General features: G+C 31.2%; 3 protein-coding genes across 3 annotated transcripts; 2 read left to right on the top strand and 1 right to left on the bottom strand.

Moving 5' to 3' along the window:
* Positions 1–35: 35 nt before the first annotated feature.
* On the bottom strand, positions 36–1281 carry LOC100781557 (uncharacterized). Its single transcript, XM_014765986.3, has one exon. It carries the CDS (start codon positions 988–990, stop codon positions 241–243), a length of 750 nt encoding a protein of 249 aa, XP_014621472.1. The 5' UTR covers positions 991–1281; the 3' UTR covers positions 36–240.
* An 8560-nt stretch (positions 1282–9841) lies between these two features.
* Positions 9842–11859, top strand: LOC547872 (peroxidase). Its single transcript, XM_006594827.4, has 4 exons — positions 9842–10306; positions 10407–10595; positions 10736–10898; positions 11199–11859. Exons 1-4 carry the CDS (start codon positions 10103–10105, stop codon positions 11615–11617), a joined length of 975 nt encoding a protein of 324 aa, XP_006594890.1. The 5' UTR covers positions 9842–10102; the 3' UTR covers positions 11618–11859.
* A 4250-nt stretch (positions 11860–16109) lies between these two features.
* On the top strand, positions 16110–18744 carry LOC102660930 (peroxidase 3). The gene is made up of 4 exons (XM_006594828.4): positions 16110–16788; positions 16883–17071; positions 17211–17373; positions 17992–18744. Exons 1-4 carry the CDS (start codon positions 16579–16581, stop codon positions 18408–18410), a joined length of 981 nt encoding a protein of 326 aa, XP_006594891.1. The 5' UTR covers positions 16110–16578; the 3' UTR covers positions 18411–18744.
* The last annotated feature ends 286 nt before the right edge of the window (positions 18745–19030 follow it).

Genomic DNA, 19030 nt, shown 5'->3' with positions numbered 1-19030 from the left:
TGGCAAATCAAGTGAATATCATTTGATTTTTTTTATTTGCCCAGAGAGTCTTGAATTGATAAAAGTAGCAAATGGTAACAATAGATAGCGGATTGTTTCAAAAACATACCAAGCACGGAAGTAAAACAAGATTTCCAGTCATATAGAATGTTGTTTCATCTTCTAATTCTAAAGGTAACAAACAATAATGTAAAAAAAAAATGTTGAAACAATCCATAGTTATTATACCAAGAATTAATCTCATGCATACCCACTGCGACTAACTGTCCCCTTAAACACATAGAGACAGTCTCCATCTTCAACTCCATGCCACCTGAGGCTACAGCTATCACGCATGATCCTCTGCTTGTGTATGAACAAATAGTCATCAACTGGCAGAATTTTTCTGCTTATCAGTAACTGCTTCAAGTCACTGACTGTGCTTGCATCTCTCATCTCCAGTGGAATGGTGGCACCATTAAGCAAACTAGAGGAAGTTTGTACTACCAAGCTTAACTTCCTTGTGGGAGGTTCTTCTCTCGATCGATTCAAGGGCTTGAGGAACACAACAATCTCAGAAAATTCACGTATGCCATACTCACTCAAGATTCTAAAATCTTCATCCAATTCTCTCCCTGAAAAGTATAATGTCATTCTTTTGATGGGTGTGCTATCAATGATGTGAATTTTTTCCTTCAAGCTGCGAACAGTGTCGGTTCTGTCCACCTCAATGTTAAACTTTCTAGCTGAAAATTTTACTGTGATTTGCATTTTGCTAGGGTGTGGCTCCACTGGTTTGATGGTGAGGTCAATTTTTGTACCTTCAGTCACTATTGGGTAATCTTCCATGTCTAATCCATCCAATAGTTCCCACCCAGAAACTGTTAGGATTTGTGAGGGCACTGGAATCCCCAGGATTTGTTCTATTTTCCTCTTGATTGCTGCAACTGTTTCTTGGGTACCTACTTCAATGAAAAATTGGTTTGTTCTTGTGACAATGGCAACTCTCATTGTCGAACTTTCTTGTGGAGCCTGATGTTTTTGGACAGGAAAAAGGGAAACAAGAGCAGAAAGTTAGAGCACTTTTAATTTCCACAAATAGTACGTCCAATGTGTCAGTAACAAACTATGAGGACAATTAAAATGATTAGTTGGCCTCATGAGATTGTGCATGCAAAAGGATGTATGTTGTTAAAATCATGTTAAAGATATGAGAGCATTTCACATGTTTACGGAATGTGGGGCTCAACATCAAATATTCACGCAAAATGTCTATGTATCTTTGAAACTGCATTTTCTGAAATTGACTAGTAACTGTGTAGTTTTAATCTACAATAACAACATCAGAATAAAGCAAGGAAAACTAGAATTGGGATTAATTTTATCACAAGCTTGCAATTTTAGAATTAGTTTACTACTTTGGGATAAGCACATGCTTGTAGAGTGTAGACATGTAACATGCATTGAGATTTTTGCACAATATAGTATATTAATCATTCTGCAATAATTTAGATGATGTTTTCGTAGATCATATTTCACAATTTAGAACTTCTAAGCCAAGCAATAATCCCCTAAATACTATATACATCCTTCTCCGACCTACGCTTACACGGTCCAATTAAGTCATAATTGATCTTGAAGTCAATTATCATACCACGGTCCAATTAAGTCATAATTGATCTTGAAGTCAATTATCATACCATAATAGTGGCAGAGGTCCTATTTCAGTTATAAAAACTCTTTGGGGTCATATCTTTCATGTGTCAAGTACTCAAGTGCAAGTTAAGACCCAAACAAAGGGGAAAAGGAAGAGAATATAGCTTAAAGGTTTATACAAGTGAAAATAACGAGGCTGTTACTATATGTCTGGAAGTGGAAATTGCAAGAAACCTGCATAATAAATACAAGATCACATAGCACCAAAAAAATAAAAATTTTAACCATTGTTCACGAACTCGGGGTCTCAATCATGTTGCTGCTAGCTGTGATCAATGATTAAGAAGTTTTCTTAAAACATAGTAAGTATAATAGAAAATGAGTACAACAAATGTGTTACATACAATACAAGTGTTGTGATTGATGGCGATGCAAATCCAACAGCAGCATTAACCTCTAGGCAAAAAGGCAAGAGTACAAGAATTATTGAAGAAAGAAGCAGATTTAACATGTTCACTATGATGTTATTAATATATTAAATAATATTATTAATTATCTGCAAAAAAATAAATAATATTATTAATGTAGTATTTGTATAAATATAGAACTTAATCCTATTAATATGGTATTTATATAAATATATAAATAACCAGATTTCCCCCTTATATAGTACTAGTATTAATTAATGCAATTATTAAATATAATATAATTAATTTTAATAACAGTATTAAATATTATATTTACTAAACATAGTATATTCATTAAATTAATAAATGGAACGTAAATTTATTAAATATATAACTTTAATATGTATAAGAATATTTAAATTTATTAACAGTTGTTTTTTAAAGAATTTTTCAAGCCTTTTGATACATAAAAGTTATTATCATTCAATCACTATGTCGGTCATTAATCTAAGGAACAAAGTTTGAACCAGCGTGGATGTATTATACTTGGACTTGTTTTCCCAACTTGGTAAGCTCAAGTTGTTGAATTGAATATATATATAACTTTGAAATTCTGACATTAAAAAAAAAAACATATCAGAATTCAGAATCCAGTTCTATGAAAAATGAGTTTTAAGTCACGATAAGGGTTCAGTAGACCTCCAACCAAAAGAAGCCAACGAAAAGAAGAAAGACAGATTCTTCCAGCGGAGGAAAGGAACAAAGCACAACAGAGTATTATGTTATGATAATGCGTATGACCTTGCTGCCACTATGTAGTTTAATCATCATTCGATTGTCCTAACTCTAAATCAAATAGATCTAGTCCAAGAGATGCTACCAATCTTGTTTCCATGTAACTTAGTAACTTTGTTTCCATGCTTTTGTCCCACATATAATAATGTAGCTAGCATGCTCCACTTCAAAGTTCAAACCACTCAATTTGAGGGCCGGTGTATACATTACTCACAAAGAAGGTTCATGTATGCTCAACACAATATTTTTTTATCTATTAAAATGTGTTAAAATTAAGTTTCAGTGAACTTCAGTGTCAATATACTGGACAGAAAATTTGTGCATTTAAGAAGTAAGAACCTACCGTCCAGCTGCTAAACATATTTGAGAAATAATGGAGTTTTGAGGCATTGATGTTACTTCAGGAAATTTCTCAAACGACCGATTTTTTGGGTACCATTCACTCGTAATCATTGAACTCTTAATTTTCACTTACCCAACACTTATTTGACTCTTCATAACACAAATTAATTGACCTACGACTTATGAAGCTCGTTTTAGAAAAGATCTTGAATCTGATCCGATATTACTCAGCTTTTATTACTAAATAGGAAAATGTTACATCATTTCTAATAAATAATAATTATGATATTTTACTTTTAAGAAAAGTTTATTCTTTCGTTTTATGGGTCTTGCTGTGACTCATCTTCAATATTAAAATAATCATTTGAATATGATTTAAATACTTTTTAGTTCTTGTAATTTAGTATTTTTTGTTTTTTTTTCATATAATACTTTAGATAAAAGAAATCACTTATTATTTTAATTAAGGACTAAAAACAAAAAAATAATTTTACAACCACAAAAAGTAAAAAAAAAATAAAAATTCTAAAACGTAAAGACTAAGAAAAAGATATTTAAACATTTGAATATTGAAGTTGCCTTCTTCATGAGTTTTTTGGACGAAACGTTCTTCTAAGTGAGGATTATACTTCGCAAAGAATATACGTGGTCTCATCCTAAAAGATACATATTATTCTAAATTGTATTAATGCTTGTCTTTATTGGAGGACATTCCATTATGTTCCGATTGTTCCATCCAACACTTTGCCTGTCAAAGGTGACCCTTGTCAGACTTTACAGCGAGAATCAGTTTGAGAAATGCATGCAAGTAAGCTCAAAAATATATATGGGTTTTATTTCGTAGTTGATGAATTTTGTAAATGAAACAGAATAAAGAAAAAAGAGTGAACTTAAAAACAATTTGCTGATCTATTCATAATTAGTACTTGACTTAAGTGTCTAAAATTGCTGCTGGCCAAAGGAATAGGTTTTGCTATTTTATTCTGTAAATGTTGGTAAATAGAATTTTTTTAGATAAAAAAATTATTCTAGACATGCAAGTGTTTTATTTTTATACGTAGTTTAATTATTGATTTTTTAATGAATTAAGTTATAATAAAATAAAGGTACAACTAAAAAGTTATTACTGAAACAGAGGATAAAAATAAATCATATCATATGTATGCATGGGTTAAAAAAATCAGGACATGCATGTAAGATGTACATGTACATGTACTCTATCTTCAAAAAAAAAAAAAAAACTCCTTGTATGCTGGCCTTAAAGCTGGTGTCAATTTTTGGGCCATAATAACACGAACTCATGATTGGAGTTACCTTGTGTCTCGTACTCGAAATGGATAGAATCATGATTATAACATTCTTTAGCATTATTATATGATTGGTTGAAATGAATATGTTTTTCATATATGCTTGTGAATTTAGCAATAATAATATGCCATAAATCTAAATAGCTGCCTTGAAAGAAAATTCGCCTGCCAAATCCCATTCTTTAGCATTTTCATTAGAGCCAAAGGAATGTGCACCTTTACTTTACATTCTATATACATGGGGACGACTTCTTTTGCGAAAATTGTTATTGCTATAACATTATTAACAATTGTTTACCCTATTTATGCTATTGCTATTCCTATTCCTTTTAGTGTAGCTATATGCTCTGTATGTACTTTTGACTTTTCAAAGTGCCAGGGTGGAAACTATGACTCTAACCGAGGACAAAGAATCATCATGGCAATAAGTCGTAGAACGTGACACTTTCCTTACACGTGAATTATGGAATGGAGTATTTGAGAGATCTCCTAATCACTTGACATAATGGCCCCCCAATCGGCCAGTTACTGTAAAAACTTTGCCCAAGCGAGCAATGCTTCATTTTATCAATTACTATTTCTTTTATAAAATAGCTGAGTTTTGGAAGCAATCGTCTTCTTCTACTCTTCAAATTAAAGATTCATTCTCATCATCAATGATGTAGAGAATGATGAAGGAAGCATCTGAAGTAATTCATGTCGGTTATTACATTTCTGAAAATAAACGGGTATACTAGAGATTGTGAAAAGAACATTAGGAATAAAAATGTAAAAAAAAAAATCAATTAAGAGATAACACTTAGAGTGGTATTCAAAAAATACTGTAAATTACTAAAATAAGTTTATTATCATGTTTATACAAACTTTTTAGCTAGCTAATAAGTGTTGTCAAATATGCTTTATATGCTTTCAATTGAAAACTTATAAATTAATTTATTAAAATTAAAAATATTAGATATAATTAGTTCTTGAAGTAACTTATAAAAGTAAAATGATAAAAAAAACATATATACATTTTTTTTATATAACTTTGTAAGTTATAATGAAATTTGGTGGTGTGACAAAAATTAAACATAATCATATATATATATATATATATATATATATATATATATATGACAAATGGTCTCAATAACTTAAGATGGATGAATTTTTATAAAAATTTTCACTAACAAACTTTTAATCCCTTTTAAAAGATAAGAGAAGAGAGAATTGCAAATTCAATACATACTGTTTTGGCTACTTCTCGTGCCTACGTCTCGTTCCTCAAGCAATTCACTTGAGATTTTCCATGTGTAAATCTTTTACAGGCTTTGAACTCACCTTGGGATCTTTTACCCTTGTGTTCAAGATTCTCCAAGAAACAATCAGTCTCTTGATTACAATTCTCTCAATTCAAGAGACAATTAATCTCTTGATTACAACTGAGTTTCTGAATTGAAAAGAAAGTTTTTTCTCCTTTAGAGTAGATGATACAAATTGAAGATCCTAGAGGAATTACTCTATTTTAGAGATGATGATACAAAATCAAGTTCCTAGATGAATTCTCAATAGATTTGTAAGTGTTTTTCCAATAGTTGTTGAAAGAACATACAATTAAGTTTTCTTAAAACATCTCTCTTGTGTGTCAGACACACATATATAGGCTCATCGTGTCTTTTCAAACAAAAAAGCTTCTTCTGAATTTCTGTAATCGATTATACAATTATATTTTAAAGGGTTATAACTTCTTAAAGTATTTTCTGATGTGTCGTTATTGGTAATCAATTACAAACATCTGGTAATCGATTACAAGATTCAAATTTCTTGCAAACTTGTCTTTTGGTAATTGATTATACTGTTTGGTAATCAATTACCAGTGCCTTGATTTGTTGGAAACAATGTGTTTGAGGCAAAAACTAATCAATCAACGAGATTCTTTTAATCTTATTTGCTTAACCTTGAATTTATCTTGAAACAATCTCTGTTTGCTTAACTTGTTTGATTATTCTTTCACATCATCAAAACTCAATATTTATACATTCACATATATATAACTTTGTGTTTCAAATATTTTTTTGACTTGTATAACTCTCTGTCGTTCCAATCTTTTTAGTAAGAATTGTTGTCATATTTATTTATTTATTTTTGAGTTAAATATGTTTGTTCTTTTTATTTTCTGTTAGGCCATATCCTGCAAGTCTTGCTGGGGATGAGAGACTATGAGGCATCTCTAGATAAATATCAGCTCTTATGAGAGTTTCTATTTTAAAACTGAAATTTAACTCTTAAAACTGAAACTGAATCAGTTTTTAATAATTTTAAAATTGGAAACAAAAAACTATTCCGAACGAATCTCTAAAGCAATCTATAGTTGTAAGTTAATAAAATAAATTTGTTTGGATATATTTCTTAACAAATACTCATATGAAAAGAAAATAAAAATAAATCAAATTTCTTTTGTAAGTTAAAATTAGAGTTGGAAAAATTTGTCCGCCAACAAAGAAAAAAAATGAATTAGTTATTTATTTATTTTTTAAAATTTATATAAATTTAGAAGAAAAAAAAAATGAGTCAATTCAGTGAGATCAACAGATATGTAGTCTATATAGAATTCAAGCCGACTCCGATCCCTTTTCGCATTTCGGACTGTCAGGCTAGACCGAGTACCCATTTTGACACTTATAGCTAAAATTATATGTCCAATTTTTTTAGAATTTGGATGAGAGATATTTATAAAAGTCGAAGGACATAAATTAATTTTAGCTTACGAGAGTAATATAATTTGTTTTATTTCTAAGTATTTTTTGAGAAATTTATTTAAAGAAAACCTTTATTAAATATCGATCATAATTTAGTCGAATGGACTTGTAAAATAATTAAGGCAATGAGAACTCATTTGATATATGCTAGAAACACTTAGTTGACTCCTCGAAAGAAGATGTGTATTATGAAAGCAGATAGGATATTTTTTTTCCTATGGTGTTGGTGATTCAGAAAACGACGACAGTCCTTTTATTTACTATATAAAATTTGCTCAGCCTTTACTTCTATATTATAGAATTTGAAGGATAATTTTGCATATAATATTGGAGCACAGACAGGCATTGCACAACAGCACAAGGACATGGGTGGCTTCATCCTGCTGCCGACAGCCTTATTATACCTTAATTAATAAAAAAACGAACATGAAAAACAATGGAATATAATAGGCTTCAGCTCTCCCAATAAAACAAGGTATACAAAAAAGCAATTATTCCTTTTGTTATTAAGGATTTGATGATTTTTTGTTCACAGACTCAGTTTATACATAACTTGTGCTATGAAGTTATGGAAATAAAACTATTGTATTGGCCTTTAAAAAAAGATTAAGGATTTGTATATTTATTTCGTGTTACTATTTAGATCAAGAGTTTGTGTTCTTTAAGTGTGAAATTTACAGAATTAGACATATAATAGTTCAATAGGCTAAACAATAATGATTATAATTGTCTCTAATATTATTTTAGAAACATCAAAAGTTAATTCATGACATATAGATTTTTTCTTATTTATATATATTATTTTGATCATATTATACTAGTTGATGTAAAATTTCTAACATTATTAGAAAGAAAAATAAAATTAATAATTAGGGTATAGGGCTAAAGGAAAGGTATAGCTTGTAAAGGAAAATTAACAATTAATGTTATTTAACATCTCTAGCCTCTATTTTTTCCTTTGTGATGACATTGTTAAATAACACGGTAAAATCCAAAACCTTGAATTAAGAGCCTCAAATATTATGAGACTGAAGGAAAATTAAATTACAAGCTATAATATCGATCACCTACTCATTGAAAAACCTAGCTTAACGAATTAATCTTTATTTTTGTTCCTTTTCCTGATTTCATGTCATCACGCTCCTACATTTGAAACCGGGTCATTTTTTATCTACAAAGACCAATCATTGATTTATACGAAAGTACCCAAAACGTTGTTGATCCAAAACCTTGCATGAATTAGGGGTTTTCTAGGCCTTACTTTTTCAACAAAGCACAGCCTGCGTTCGATATGCACATGATTTGGAATCTGCTTTGAATTAAACTTACATATTGCTTTATTTATGACTTTATATATGCAATATGGGACAGAAAAGACATGACGGGGTCTACTACACTTTGGTTACGTGCAGTGATTTCCATAAAATTTACATCAATTTAAATACATTCAGCTCTTCATTATTTATATCCGTTTGAAATTTGACCAAGTCACATTTTAACACATCTATGCAAGTTTTGTTAACCATGTGTTCCATTATCATATCTTCTAACTATTTCCCCAGTAATTTAGACTTTTGAGGCTTATTATATTATTATAGTAATTTTATTTTGGGTCACTAATAATGCTGATAGTTAATTAACTACTTAACTTCACTTACACTTGCCGTAAGATAACAGCAATCTCAGGTTCTTAATATTAACAGCGAAATGTAAATTAAACGAGTGTTTCTACTTTTTATATAAGAGTACTTTCTTTTACCTTACTACACAAAAAGAAGAAATGAAAACTAATTCGTTAAGCATTTCCCGACTAGTTTATTGTTATACTACCCGAAAGTAGCATGTGGGAACCACTCTGACCTTTCTATACATAAAAGGACTTACCAAAATGTTTGTCTCTATCTTTATATCATTAACACTTTAATGTATGTTTATAATCATAGTGAGATTTAGATCACATCAACTTTTTTTCTACTCACTATGCACGTTATTGGTCCATAGTTGGCAGCAGGTAGCCACCGTTAATTTATTTTGATCGATGACTGGCTCAATGTACGAAGCGACTAAAGTAATGGACTCATAGTATAAAGGAGCAGGTAATTAGTCTATTGTTTATTCTTAAATCACTCTTTGAGACTAGATTAAAATTCGAATTGCGAGATATTCAAATAATACTTTAAACTAGTATATAGTTAAGCCACCGCATATGTTCACTTATTTAGTTTATATACCTTGTTTTTACAACAAGTTTTGACTATTTTACTATATAATCCTATTCATCTAACACATTGACGACAAGGTAAATTTCTATTACATGTTTATGCAAAAATACTTTATATAAATTAAACTCGTGTTTAAAATGGCACTAGTATATATGCATGCAGATTTTTTTTTTGAGAGAGAATATATACAAGCAGATTAAAGCTATAAATATATGGTGTATGACATCCTATTCTCGAAGAACGTATCAACATTCAGTATCTTTTAATTAAATGACTAACTAAAATCAATTGACGTGTGCTAAAGCATTCAGAAATTCAACTATTTTGAACTCACTATATTTGTCCTATAAGGGCACTGCCAACTAATTGTTTTTTTTATTATACTAGATACAATTATTACATGCAAATGGATGGTAAAGCAGAAAGTACAGCATCACCTTATCGCACATGTTAGTTGGCGGCATGGACCATCAGTATGATTTGTCATGTTACTTGTAGCTCAACCTTAGGACTATAAATCACTGACTACTGTTGTGGAAACAGCGAAGAGAAATGAAATTGCCTCTTTCAAGAAGCATCTGAGTGTTTACTATTTTGTACTATATTTATATATAGTCACTCAAGCTTCTAGGATTTCTGCCTGCTGCATCAAAATGGGAAGCAACTTGAGGTTTTTGAGTCTTTGCCTCTTGGCATTGATTGCATCAACTCATGCTCAACTTCAGCTTGGTTTTTATGCTAACAGTTGCCCAAAAGCAGAGCAAATTGTTTTGAAATTTGTTCATGACCATATCCACAATGCTCCATCACTAGCAGCTGCATTAATAAGAATGCACTTTCATGACTGTTTTGTAAGGGTGTGTGCTTCAATCTTTAAGCTTCTTTCATTTTTACTTAACAAGTACAATGTTATTGTTAGATTAAGGTTAAGGAGCTAACTAAGATGAAGCATTTCAGGGATGTGATGCATCAGTCCTTCTGAACTCAACAACCAATCAGGCTGAGAAGAATGCTCCTCCAAATCTCACAGTAAGAGGCTTTGACTTCATTGACAGAATAAAGAGCCTTGTTGAAGCTGAATGCCCTGGTGTGGTCTCTTGTGCTGATATCCTCACTTTGGCTGCCAGAGACACTATTGTAGCCACAGTAAGTACTCAATTGCTATCAGGAAAATGTTAAGAGTATAAGTACAACTTCTGCTTCACCTTTAGTATCTTTACACTTTCTTTTTGAGAACAAGAATGACCCATTTGCTGGTTTATGCCATTACTGGCATTGGCTTTCAGGGTGGACCTTTTTGGAAAGTTCCAACTGGTCGAAGGGATGGGGTCGTCTCTAACTTGACGGAAGCCAGAAATAACATTCCTGCTCCATCTTCCAACTTTACCACCCTACAAACACTCTTTGCTAACCAAGGACTTGATTTGAAGGACTTGGTCCTGCTCTCTGGTACCATTTATCAAACAATTTCTCGAGTTGGAAATATGTCTAAATATCTGCAATTTCAACATGAATAATTTATTTTTTAGGAATTTATTAACTACATTTTAAATTTTCAGGATATTGATTTGATAATTCTTATTATTTAGACTTTAGGACACTATCAGTTTGTTTAATTTCAAGGTTAAGATGTGTTATATTTTGAATTTTGCATTACATTATTTCATTTTAAAAAATAAAACCAACAAATTGGCATGAATTATACATTGTTCTTGGGCTTGTAATGAGCAAGAGTTCAAATTGTTTCAGGTGCTCACACAATTGGTATCGCTCATTGCTCATCATTATCAAACCGGTTGTTCAATTTCACTGGCAAGGGTGATCAAGACCCGTCACTAGATAGTGAATATGCTGCAAATTTGAAAGCATTCAAGTGCACAGACCTCAACAAGTTGAACACCACAAAAATTGAGATGGACCCTGGAAGTCGCAAGACATTTGATCTTAGCTACTATAGTCACGTTATTAAGAGAAGGGGTCTATTTGAGTCAGATGCTGCATTATTGACTAACTCAGTTACAAAGGCACAAATCATCCAATTGCTTGAAGGGTCAGTTGAAAATTTCTTTGCTGAGTTTGCAACCTCCATCGAGAAAATGGGAAGAATTAATGTGAAGACAGGGACAGAAGGAGAGATCAGGAAGCATTGTGCATTTATAAATAGCTAAGAATCTTGTCTTGTTCATGGATGAATCTTGTATCATTTATTTTTTGGGGTTTGATTATTTATGCTATGCCATGTTTTTTGATTAGTTATGCTATGCCATGTGGTCTCTGTCTACATACGTGTGATCCTTTATGGTATGGTTGTTGTATGTGTGTTGGAATAAGTGGGCTCTATTGTTATTCATATTTCCAACTTTGCTGGTAGATCATGCTCTTGTAATAAGAACCAGAATTTTTTGTGCTACCCACAGCTGAGTTAATTTATGTCTAGTCTTTTTTTTTTATGTACTTTTTCACTGCTATTCTCAATTTAATTCCCTTTTTGGTTTAATTGAAGCTAAATGTTTGTTCATTTATTTTAAACTAACAGAGAATGTGAATGAAATATTCAAGGCTAAAACAACACAATCCATTATAGGCAAAGTGGTACTTGTGAGGTCGTGTTCTATAAATATATTTCTTCTAGATCAGAAATTTTACTTGGTTATTGATAAATTGATTATTGATCAAGTCTATCACTTGGGAATGAACTAATATGTTTTTTAAGAAAAAAAGAAAAACTTTGTTAATTGAACAACAAACTTTGTTGACCAATAATTGTTTCACATACTGGGTGTAGGTGCAGTGTTAAATTTAAGATAAAAGCAAAGGGATGTGCGAACATTGCTTTTATATTATTTTTTTTTGGTAACCATGCTAACATTACTTTTATATAATTATAATTAACTATTCATGTATTATACATTTGAATTTCTATTTTTAAACGTGAAGATTTTTAATACATTTTTTAAAATAATGATAATTTATCATTATTTAACACTTATTTTTTATTTTTAAAAACTCCCACTTTGTAAATTGTTTTTAATTTTTCTTTTTACATCACGATCTTAGTTTTAATTACCTTTAAGTTTCTATATTAAAAATTTCGTTTTACACCAGGAACAGACCTGCTTTTAAGTAGACAAAAGCCAAATAGATAAGCTAAAGGTTTAGAATTAGATATATTAACCCCAGCTAAAGAGTTATAGTCAAAGGAATTAGCTTCTCGATTAGTTTAAGTCATAATTAGTTAAAGTAATATTCAGATAATCCGTGTTTACATAATATTCTTCATTAACAATCAGCCATCTTTATTTTTGTATAATTATACAACAAAAATACAGAACATACGTTGAATCGATTGCGAATTTTGTTTTATATTTTTATAAATGAAATAATTAATTCGACTAATTGAAGGTTCGTTATAAGGTAAAGTATCTATTTTGTGAGAAGATAACAAATAGTAACTGCAAGTTTTAGTAATATATAATATAGACGATGATATTGATAGACAATGACAGATGAAGTAACGTGAAGTAGATTTTCTCAGCTAGTCAGCCATAGAAATTCTATGTCAATATAAGCCATGGTTTTATTCCCTTGGTCCCTATTACTGAAGCAAATGCAGGAGAAGCCAGTGAAAAAAAAAATCATTGTTTAGCCTTGTGATCGAGACATGATTTGTTCAAAAAAATTGTGAACAATTATCTATATTTCTTTCTGCTAAAAGTAAGTTTTTTTTTTTTTTTTTGACAGTACAAAAGTAAGTTAGGACTTATTAGCTAGAGAACTTAATTCAACAGGGGAAGCTACAACCAAACCACTAACAATATAAACTCATGATTAATATATATCAATATGATCTAAAATTTAAAGGTTTAATTGCTCAATAAATTAAACTATTTGGAAAATTTTAAGTATATGCTCTTAAACTATTTTTATTTTTAAATTAGAACCCTAAACGCCTTTAAAAAATTAGAACCCTAAACTAAAAAATAAGTCCCTTTAGTTAGTTTAAGATAGCTTGAAACTACCACAAAATCTTAGAGACTCGATTAAATTTCTTTTAAATAGATTTGAAAATAACCATATTCTTAGCCTTAGACAAAGAGAGAACGGGAAACGGGAAACCGGAAACCAAGCACGCCTGTTGGCAGGAAAACAAGCTAGATCACGTCCCAGAAATCAACCTTGTTTTTGGATTGCACTGCAAAATAGCAATAGAACTGTTCCATTAATTTCTAATTCGTGGTCTAATTCAAAAATATTTTAATTCTAGGATAGAAATTTCTAAGAGTAAAATTCAAGAAAAAGAATCATTGTATAGGAAACACTTCAACATGTTATGCAGGGAAATCCCATGTTACTTAATAGAGCGCCTACTCTTCCTTTCTACTGAAATGGGTTGAAAATGCCTGTATACTTATTTTTTTTTTGGTTAAAATATATTTTTTGTTTTTATAAATATTAAAATGTTTAAAATTTATTCCTCTGAAATTTTGAATAGCTTTTCTGTTTCCACAAAATTGAAATATGTTATTGTTTAATCCAGACATAAATTAGAACAAATCTAAACTTACAATTTTTAATTTAAATTTTAAAATATGATTTTCCTGGATTAAATACCGTCTGAATAAAAAAAATTGCCACAAATATGAACCTCTCATCCACCAACAACCAAATGCAGAAGCTAATAATTTTATTATAACTCCTACTCTCTGAACATATGCTAAAAATATCATCTTCAAGGGAGGTAAGACGACATTAAGTTTCCGGAAAGGTAATATGAATGTTATTGTTAATGGAGAACCGGATAAGATACAATCGTGTGTTCATAAAGATTAATGTTTTAGGGCTAAACAAAGGAAAAACGGTAACTAGGCCGTATCTTGATGTAAACAATGAGCTGTGTTGTCATTGCATGTAAATCTTTTGTATCTTTTGGCAGCTCTATTGCACTTGATTCTACCTTGGGTATAAAAGCAACTACATATGGTGCCAAATATGATGCACAACAGGAAGTTGCTTGGTTATGTACGGAAAGTTAGTTCCAACTCTTGAACGAATTGAGTTGCTAAGTGAGGTATGGATCTGAATCCGCGGTAGCTGGTCGTGGCGGCGTGGTTGGGGTCGTGCCGGAGTGAGTTGGTAGGTGGTGGATTTGGGCCAGAGGGAGATCGTGCCGTGGTGAGGCTATGGATGAAGAAGGTTTGGAAATAAGGGTTTATTAATTTGTGGAGTTTGTATGTATTTTGTGACAGTTGTTAATGCACAGGATCAACAATGAAATAATGATACATAAGTTTGAATTTGAATTTATTCGAACTGATATTTAAGCCAAAAAATTACATTTCAATTTTATGAGAATGAAAAAAAGTCAAAATTTTAATTGGATAAATTTCAAACATTTTAAATATTTTGATATTTATAAGAATTCAAAACATATTTTAATTTATTTTTTTATTCATAATAAAAATTAGGTCAATAGGCTTTCCAACCTTTTTTTAATAGAAAAGCATGATATTTGTTTGCATTCATTAGTGCATAAGGGATTCAATGCAAACTTTGATGGGATCAAATGGTTGTTAATGTGCTTTTATTTGTAGAAGTTCAAGCATAAGTTCCTTAAGTTTTCTCATAAAAATCTCTTGTCTCCAGCTACCATTAAGGACCCAATTGAAGAAAAAAAAAACAGAGTATAAACACCTATTTGAAAATTCTCAAATAGTTCATACCTAAAATTTTAACTTGTATAGATAAAAAAAGAAAAAATCTTAGTCAGAATGATACTGACAGATCTAATTTCGGTTAATTTGATTACTAATTAGTAGGTGCCAGTGGCATAAATTGAATAAGAAATAAAAATAATTCATTATCAATTCAAATGAAGAAAAATATATTGTGTCAAAAGGATATTAATTATCAAGATTCAAAGAAAAAAATAGTATACTCTTTTTTATAAATACACTACTGAGTAATTTAACCAAATTTAAATTATAATTTTAATGCTCAGTTTACTTCAATGGCTATACCTTTTTTTTATATATTCAATGGCTATACCTATAAATTGTAATATTCAAGCATTGTTTTAATGGAAGCAAACAAGGCATCACATATGGCTAGGAAGAATTGAACAAAAACAAATTAGCTACATACAGTAAGCTCTTAATATTATAAAAACATGCCGATGATATATGTCCATAGATTTCAAGGGAGCTAATACCGGAAAGTGTCAAGGATTTATACTTTACAGCTAAAGTTTCAGTCTCAAAGAAAATGATGACACTGTATCATTGAGCAGACACAATGAGTTACATCACAAAACCAGCCCTGTAGGGATACATGACTCATATTCCTTGTCAAATATCGCTGCCTCAATGTGCATAGCGATTATAGTAATGGATTCACAGTAAAGGAGCAGGTAAGCCAATTTTTTATTCTTAAATTCCCTGTTGAGACTACATTATATTTTTGAATTGCGAGATATTCAAGGATTACTTGTTATATATGTTAAGCCGCCGCATACTGTTTAAAGTATTTAATGTATATACATTGTTACTATAAAATATTTTTACACAATGCAAGGTAAATATTTCTATTACATGTTGACATAAAAATATCTTACGTAAACTAAACTCTTGTTTAAAATGGTACTAGTATCTATACAAGCAGATTAAAGCTACAAAAATATGATACAAAGAGGGAGATTTTGTATAGTATCCTATGCTTGAAGAACGTATCAACATCCAGTATCTCGTAAATTCAGTACTAAAATGTAAAATCTATTGATGTGTACTGAAGGATTCAGAAATTCAACTATTTTGAACTCGCTATATATTAATTTGTCCATATAAGGTCACAGCAGCCAACTAATCATTTTTTTATTAGAGACTAGATACAATTATTACATGCAAATGGATAATAAAGTAGCATGTAGCATCACCTTATCGCACATGTTAGTTAGCTGCATGGACCATCTGTATGATTTGTGATGTGTCTTGTAGCTTAACTTAAGGACTATATATCACTGATCAGTGTTGTGGAAACAGCAAAGAGAAATGGAATTGCCTCTTTCAAGAAGCATCTGAGTGTTTATTATTCGTAATATATAGTCACTCAAGCTTCTAGGATTTCTGCCAGCTACATGAAAATGGGAAGCAACTTGAGGTTTTTGAGTCTTTGCCTCTTGGCATTGATTGCATCAACTCATGCCCAACTTCAGCTTGGTTTTTATGCCCAGAGCTGCCCAAAAGCTGAGAAAATCATTTTGAAATTTGTTCATGAGCATATCCACAATGCTCCATCACTAGCAGCTGCATTGATAAGAATGCATTTCCATGATTGTTTTGTAAGGGTATGTGGTTCAAGCCTATAATTTTCTTTCATTTTTTACTTAACAAGTACCATATATGTTAGATTAAAGAACTAACTAAGATGAAGTATTTCAGGGATGTGATGGATCAGTCCTTCTGAACTCAACAACCAATCAGGCTGAGAAGAATGCTCCTCCAAATCTCACAGTAAGAGGCTTTGACTTCATTGACAGAATAAAGAGCCTTGTTGAAGCTGAATGCCCTGGTGTGGTCTCTTGTGCTGATATCCTCACTTTGGCTGCCAGAGACACTATTGTAGCCACAGTAAGTACTCAATTGCTATCAGGAAAATCTTAAGAGTATAAGCACAACTTCTGCTTCACCTTTATTATCTTTACACTTTCTTTTTGAGAACAAGATGACCCATTTGCTGGTTTATGCCATTACTGACATTGGTGTTCAGGGTGGACCCTATTGGAAAGTTCCAACAGGTCGAAGGGATGGGGTCATCTCTAACTTGGTGGAAGCCAGAAATAACATTCCTGCTCCATTTGACAACATCACTACGCTACAGACACTCTTTGCCAACCAAGGACTTGATTTGAAGGACTTGGTCCTGCTCTCTGGTATCATTTATGAAACAAATTCCTAAGCATTATTGTTGAAAGACTAACACGTTTTTGAGTCCCTCAATTTTGGAACAAGTTTACTTTTGGTCTTCCTAAGTTTAAAATTGATCTTTTTACTTCATGTAATTTGAAGAATATCTGTTTTAGTGTCTCTGCATAAACGTTGCTTATGATGTAGCCAACAAATTATAACTTGTTTACATGACAACTCACTTTGATTTTCCATTTTGAGCATAGGGACTGAAACAATTTTTTTTTCAAGTAATATGGACAAAAGCTTAATTTTATATTTGGAGGACAGAAAACAGATTTATCCTAAATTTAAATAACTAAAAACATATGTAATCCTGATTGAAAATATACCTAAATATTTGGAGTTTGAAATGGATAAATTTGTTTTTAGGAATTAGTTAATTATCTTTCAAAGCTTTAGAATGCTGTTTAGATAAAGATAAAAATGAGGGTCTTGTTCTTATCATTCAGACTCGTCAATTTGTTTTTAAGATTAAAACGTTGTTAGTATCTGAATTTTGCGCCTCTATAAAAACCAATAAATTGGTGTGAATTATGAATTGTTCTTGTGCTAGTAATGAGCAAGAGTTCAAATTGTTTCAGGTGCTCACACAATTGGTATCGCTCATTGTTCATCATTATCAAACCGCTTGTTCAATTTCACTGGCAAGGGTGATCAAGACCCTTCACTAGACAGTGAATATGCTGCAAATCTGAAAGCCTTCAAGTGCAAGGACCTCAGTAAATTGAACACCACAAAAATTGAGATGGACCCTGGAAGTCGCAAGACATTTGATCTTAGCTACTATAGTCACGTTATTAAGAGAAGGGGTCTATTTGAATCAGATGCTGCATTGTTGACTAACTCAGTTACAAAGTCTCAAATCATCCAATTGCTTGAAGGGACAGTTGAAAATTTCTCTGCTGAGTTTGCAACCTCCATAGAGAAAATGGGAAGAATTAATGTGAAGACAGGGACAGAGGGAGAGATCAGGAAGCATTGTGCATTCGTAAATAGCTAAGAATCTTGTCTTGTTCATGGATGAATCTTGTATCTTTTATTTTTTGGGTTTGATTATTTATGCTATGCCAATGTTTTTTGATTAGTTATGCTATGCCATGTGGTGTCTGTCTACTTATAAAAGACCCCTTATGGCATGGTTGTTGTATGTGTGTTGGAATAAGTAGGTTCCATTGTTATTCTTATTTCCAACTTTGCTGGTAGATCATGCTCTTGCAATAAGCAGCAGAATTTCTTGTGCTACCAACAGCAGAGTTAATGTATGTTTAGTCTTTTTTTTTTGTATTGATGTACTTTTTCATTGTTATTCTCAATTTAATGCATTTTTCCTCTCACACAATCATGTGCCTTTCTTATTTATTTATTTTATGTCTTTTAACTTTTATGTAAAATCAAATCAATATTTTTTTATATTGAATTAATTATTCAATCATCTACTTTTAAGTACACAGAAGCCAAAGAGTTAAGCCAAAGATCTCTAGAATTTGGTATATTAACCTTAAGGAGTACATCTCGGATGTTCTCATGTTCACCCATTTCTTTAAAGTGAGATGAATATAAGTCCTCCAAATATTATTCACCGAAAAAGAAACTCGGGCATATTTAACACTTAGCTTTTTA

Source organism: Glycine max, chromosome 13 (genome assembly GCF_000004515.6).
Source record: "Glycine max cultivar Williams 82 chromosome 13, Glycine_max_v4.0, whole genome shotgun sequence".
Taxonomy (NCBI): domain Eukaryota; kingdom Viridiplantae; phylum Streptophyta; class Magnoliopsida; order Fabales; family Fabaceae; genus Glycine; species Glycine max.
The sequence above is the reverse complement of the archived record's forward strand: the minus strand, read 5'-3'. Positions and strand labels throughout refer to the sequence as shown.

Coding starts and splice junctions, on each gene's coding strand:
- LOC100781557 (XM_014765986.3), bottom strand. CDS start 990: ATGAGAGTTGCCATTGTCACAAGAACAAACCAATTTTTCATTGAAGTA.
- LOC547872 (XM_006594827.4), top strand. CDS start 10,103: ATGGGAAGCAACTTGAGGTTTTTGAGTCTTTGCCTCTTGGCATTGATT. Junction 10,307..10,406: donor TTCATGACTGTTTTGTAAGG/GTGTGTGCTTCA, acceptor GAAGCATTTCAG/GGATGTGATGCATCAGTCCT. Junction 10,596..10,735: donor GAGACACTATTGTAGCCACA/GTAAGTACTCAA, acceptor ATTGGCTTTCAG/GGTGGACCTTTTTGGAAAGT.
- LOC102660930 (XM_006594828.4), top strand. CDS start 16,579: ATGAAAATGGGAAGCAACTTGAGGTTTTTGAGTCTTTGCCTCTTGGCA. Junction 16,789..16,882: donor TCCATGATTGTTTTGTAAGG/GTATGTGGTTCA, acceptor GAAGTATTTCAG/GGATGTGATGGATCAGTCCT. Junction 17,072..17,210: donor GAGACACTATTGTAGCCACA/GTAAGTACTCAA, acceptor ATTGGTGTTCAG/GGTGGACCCTATTGGAAAGT.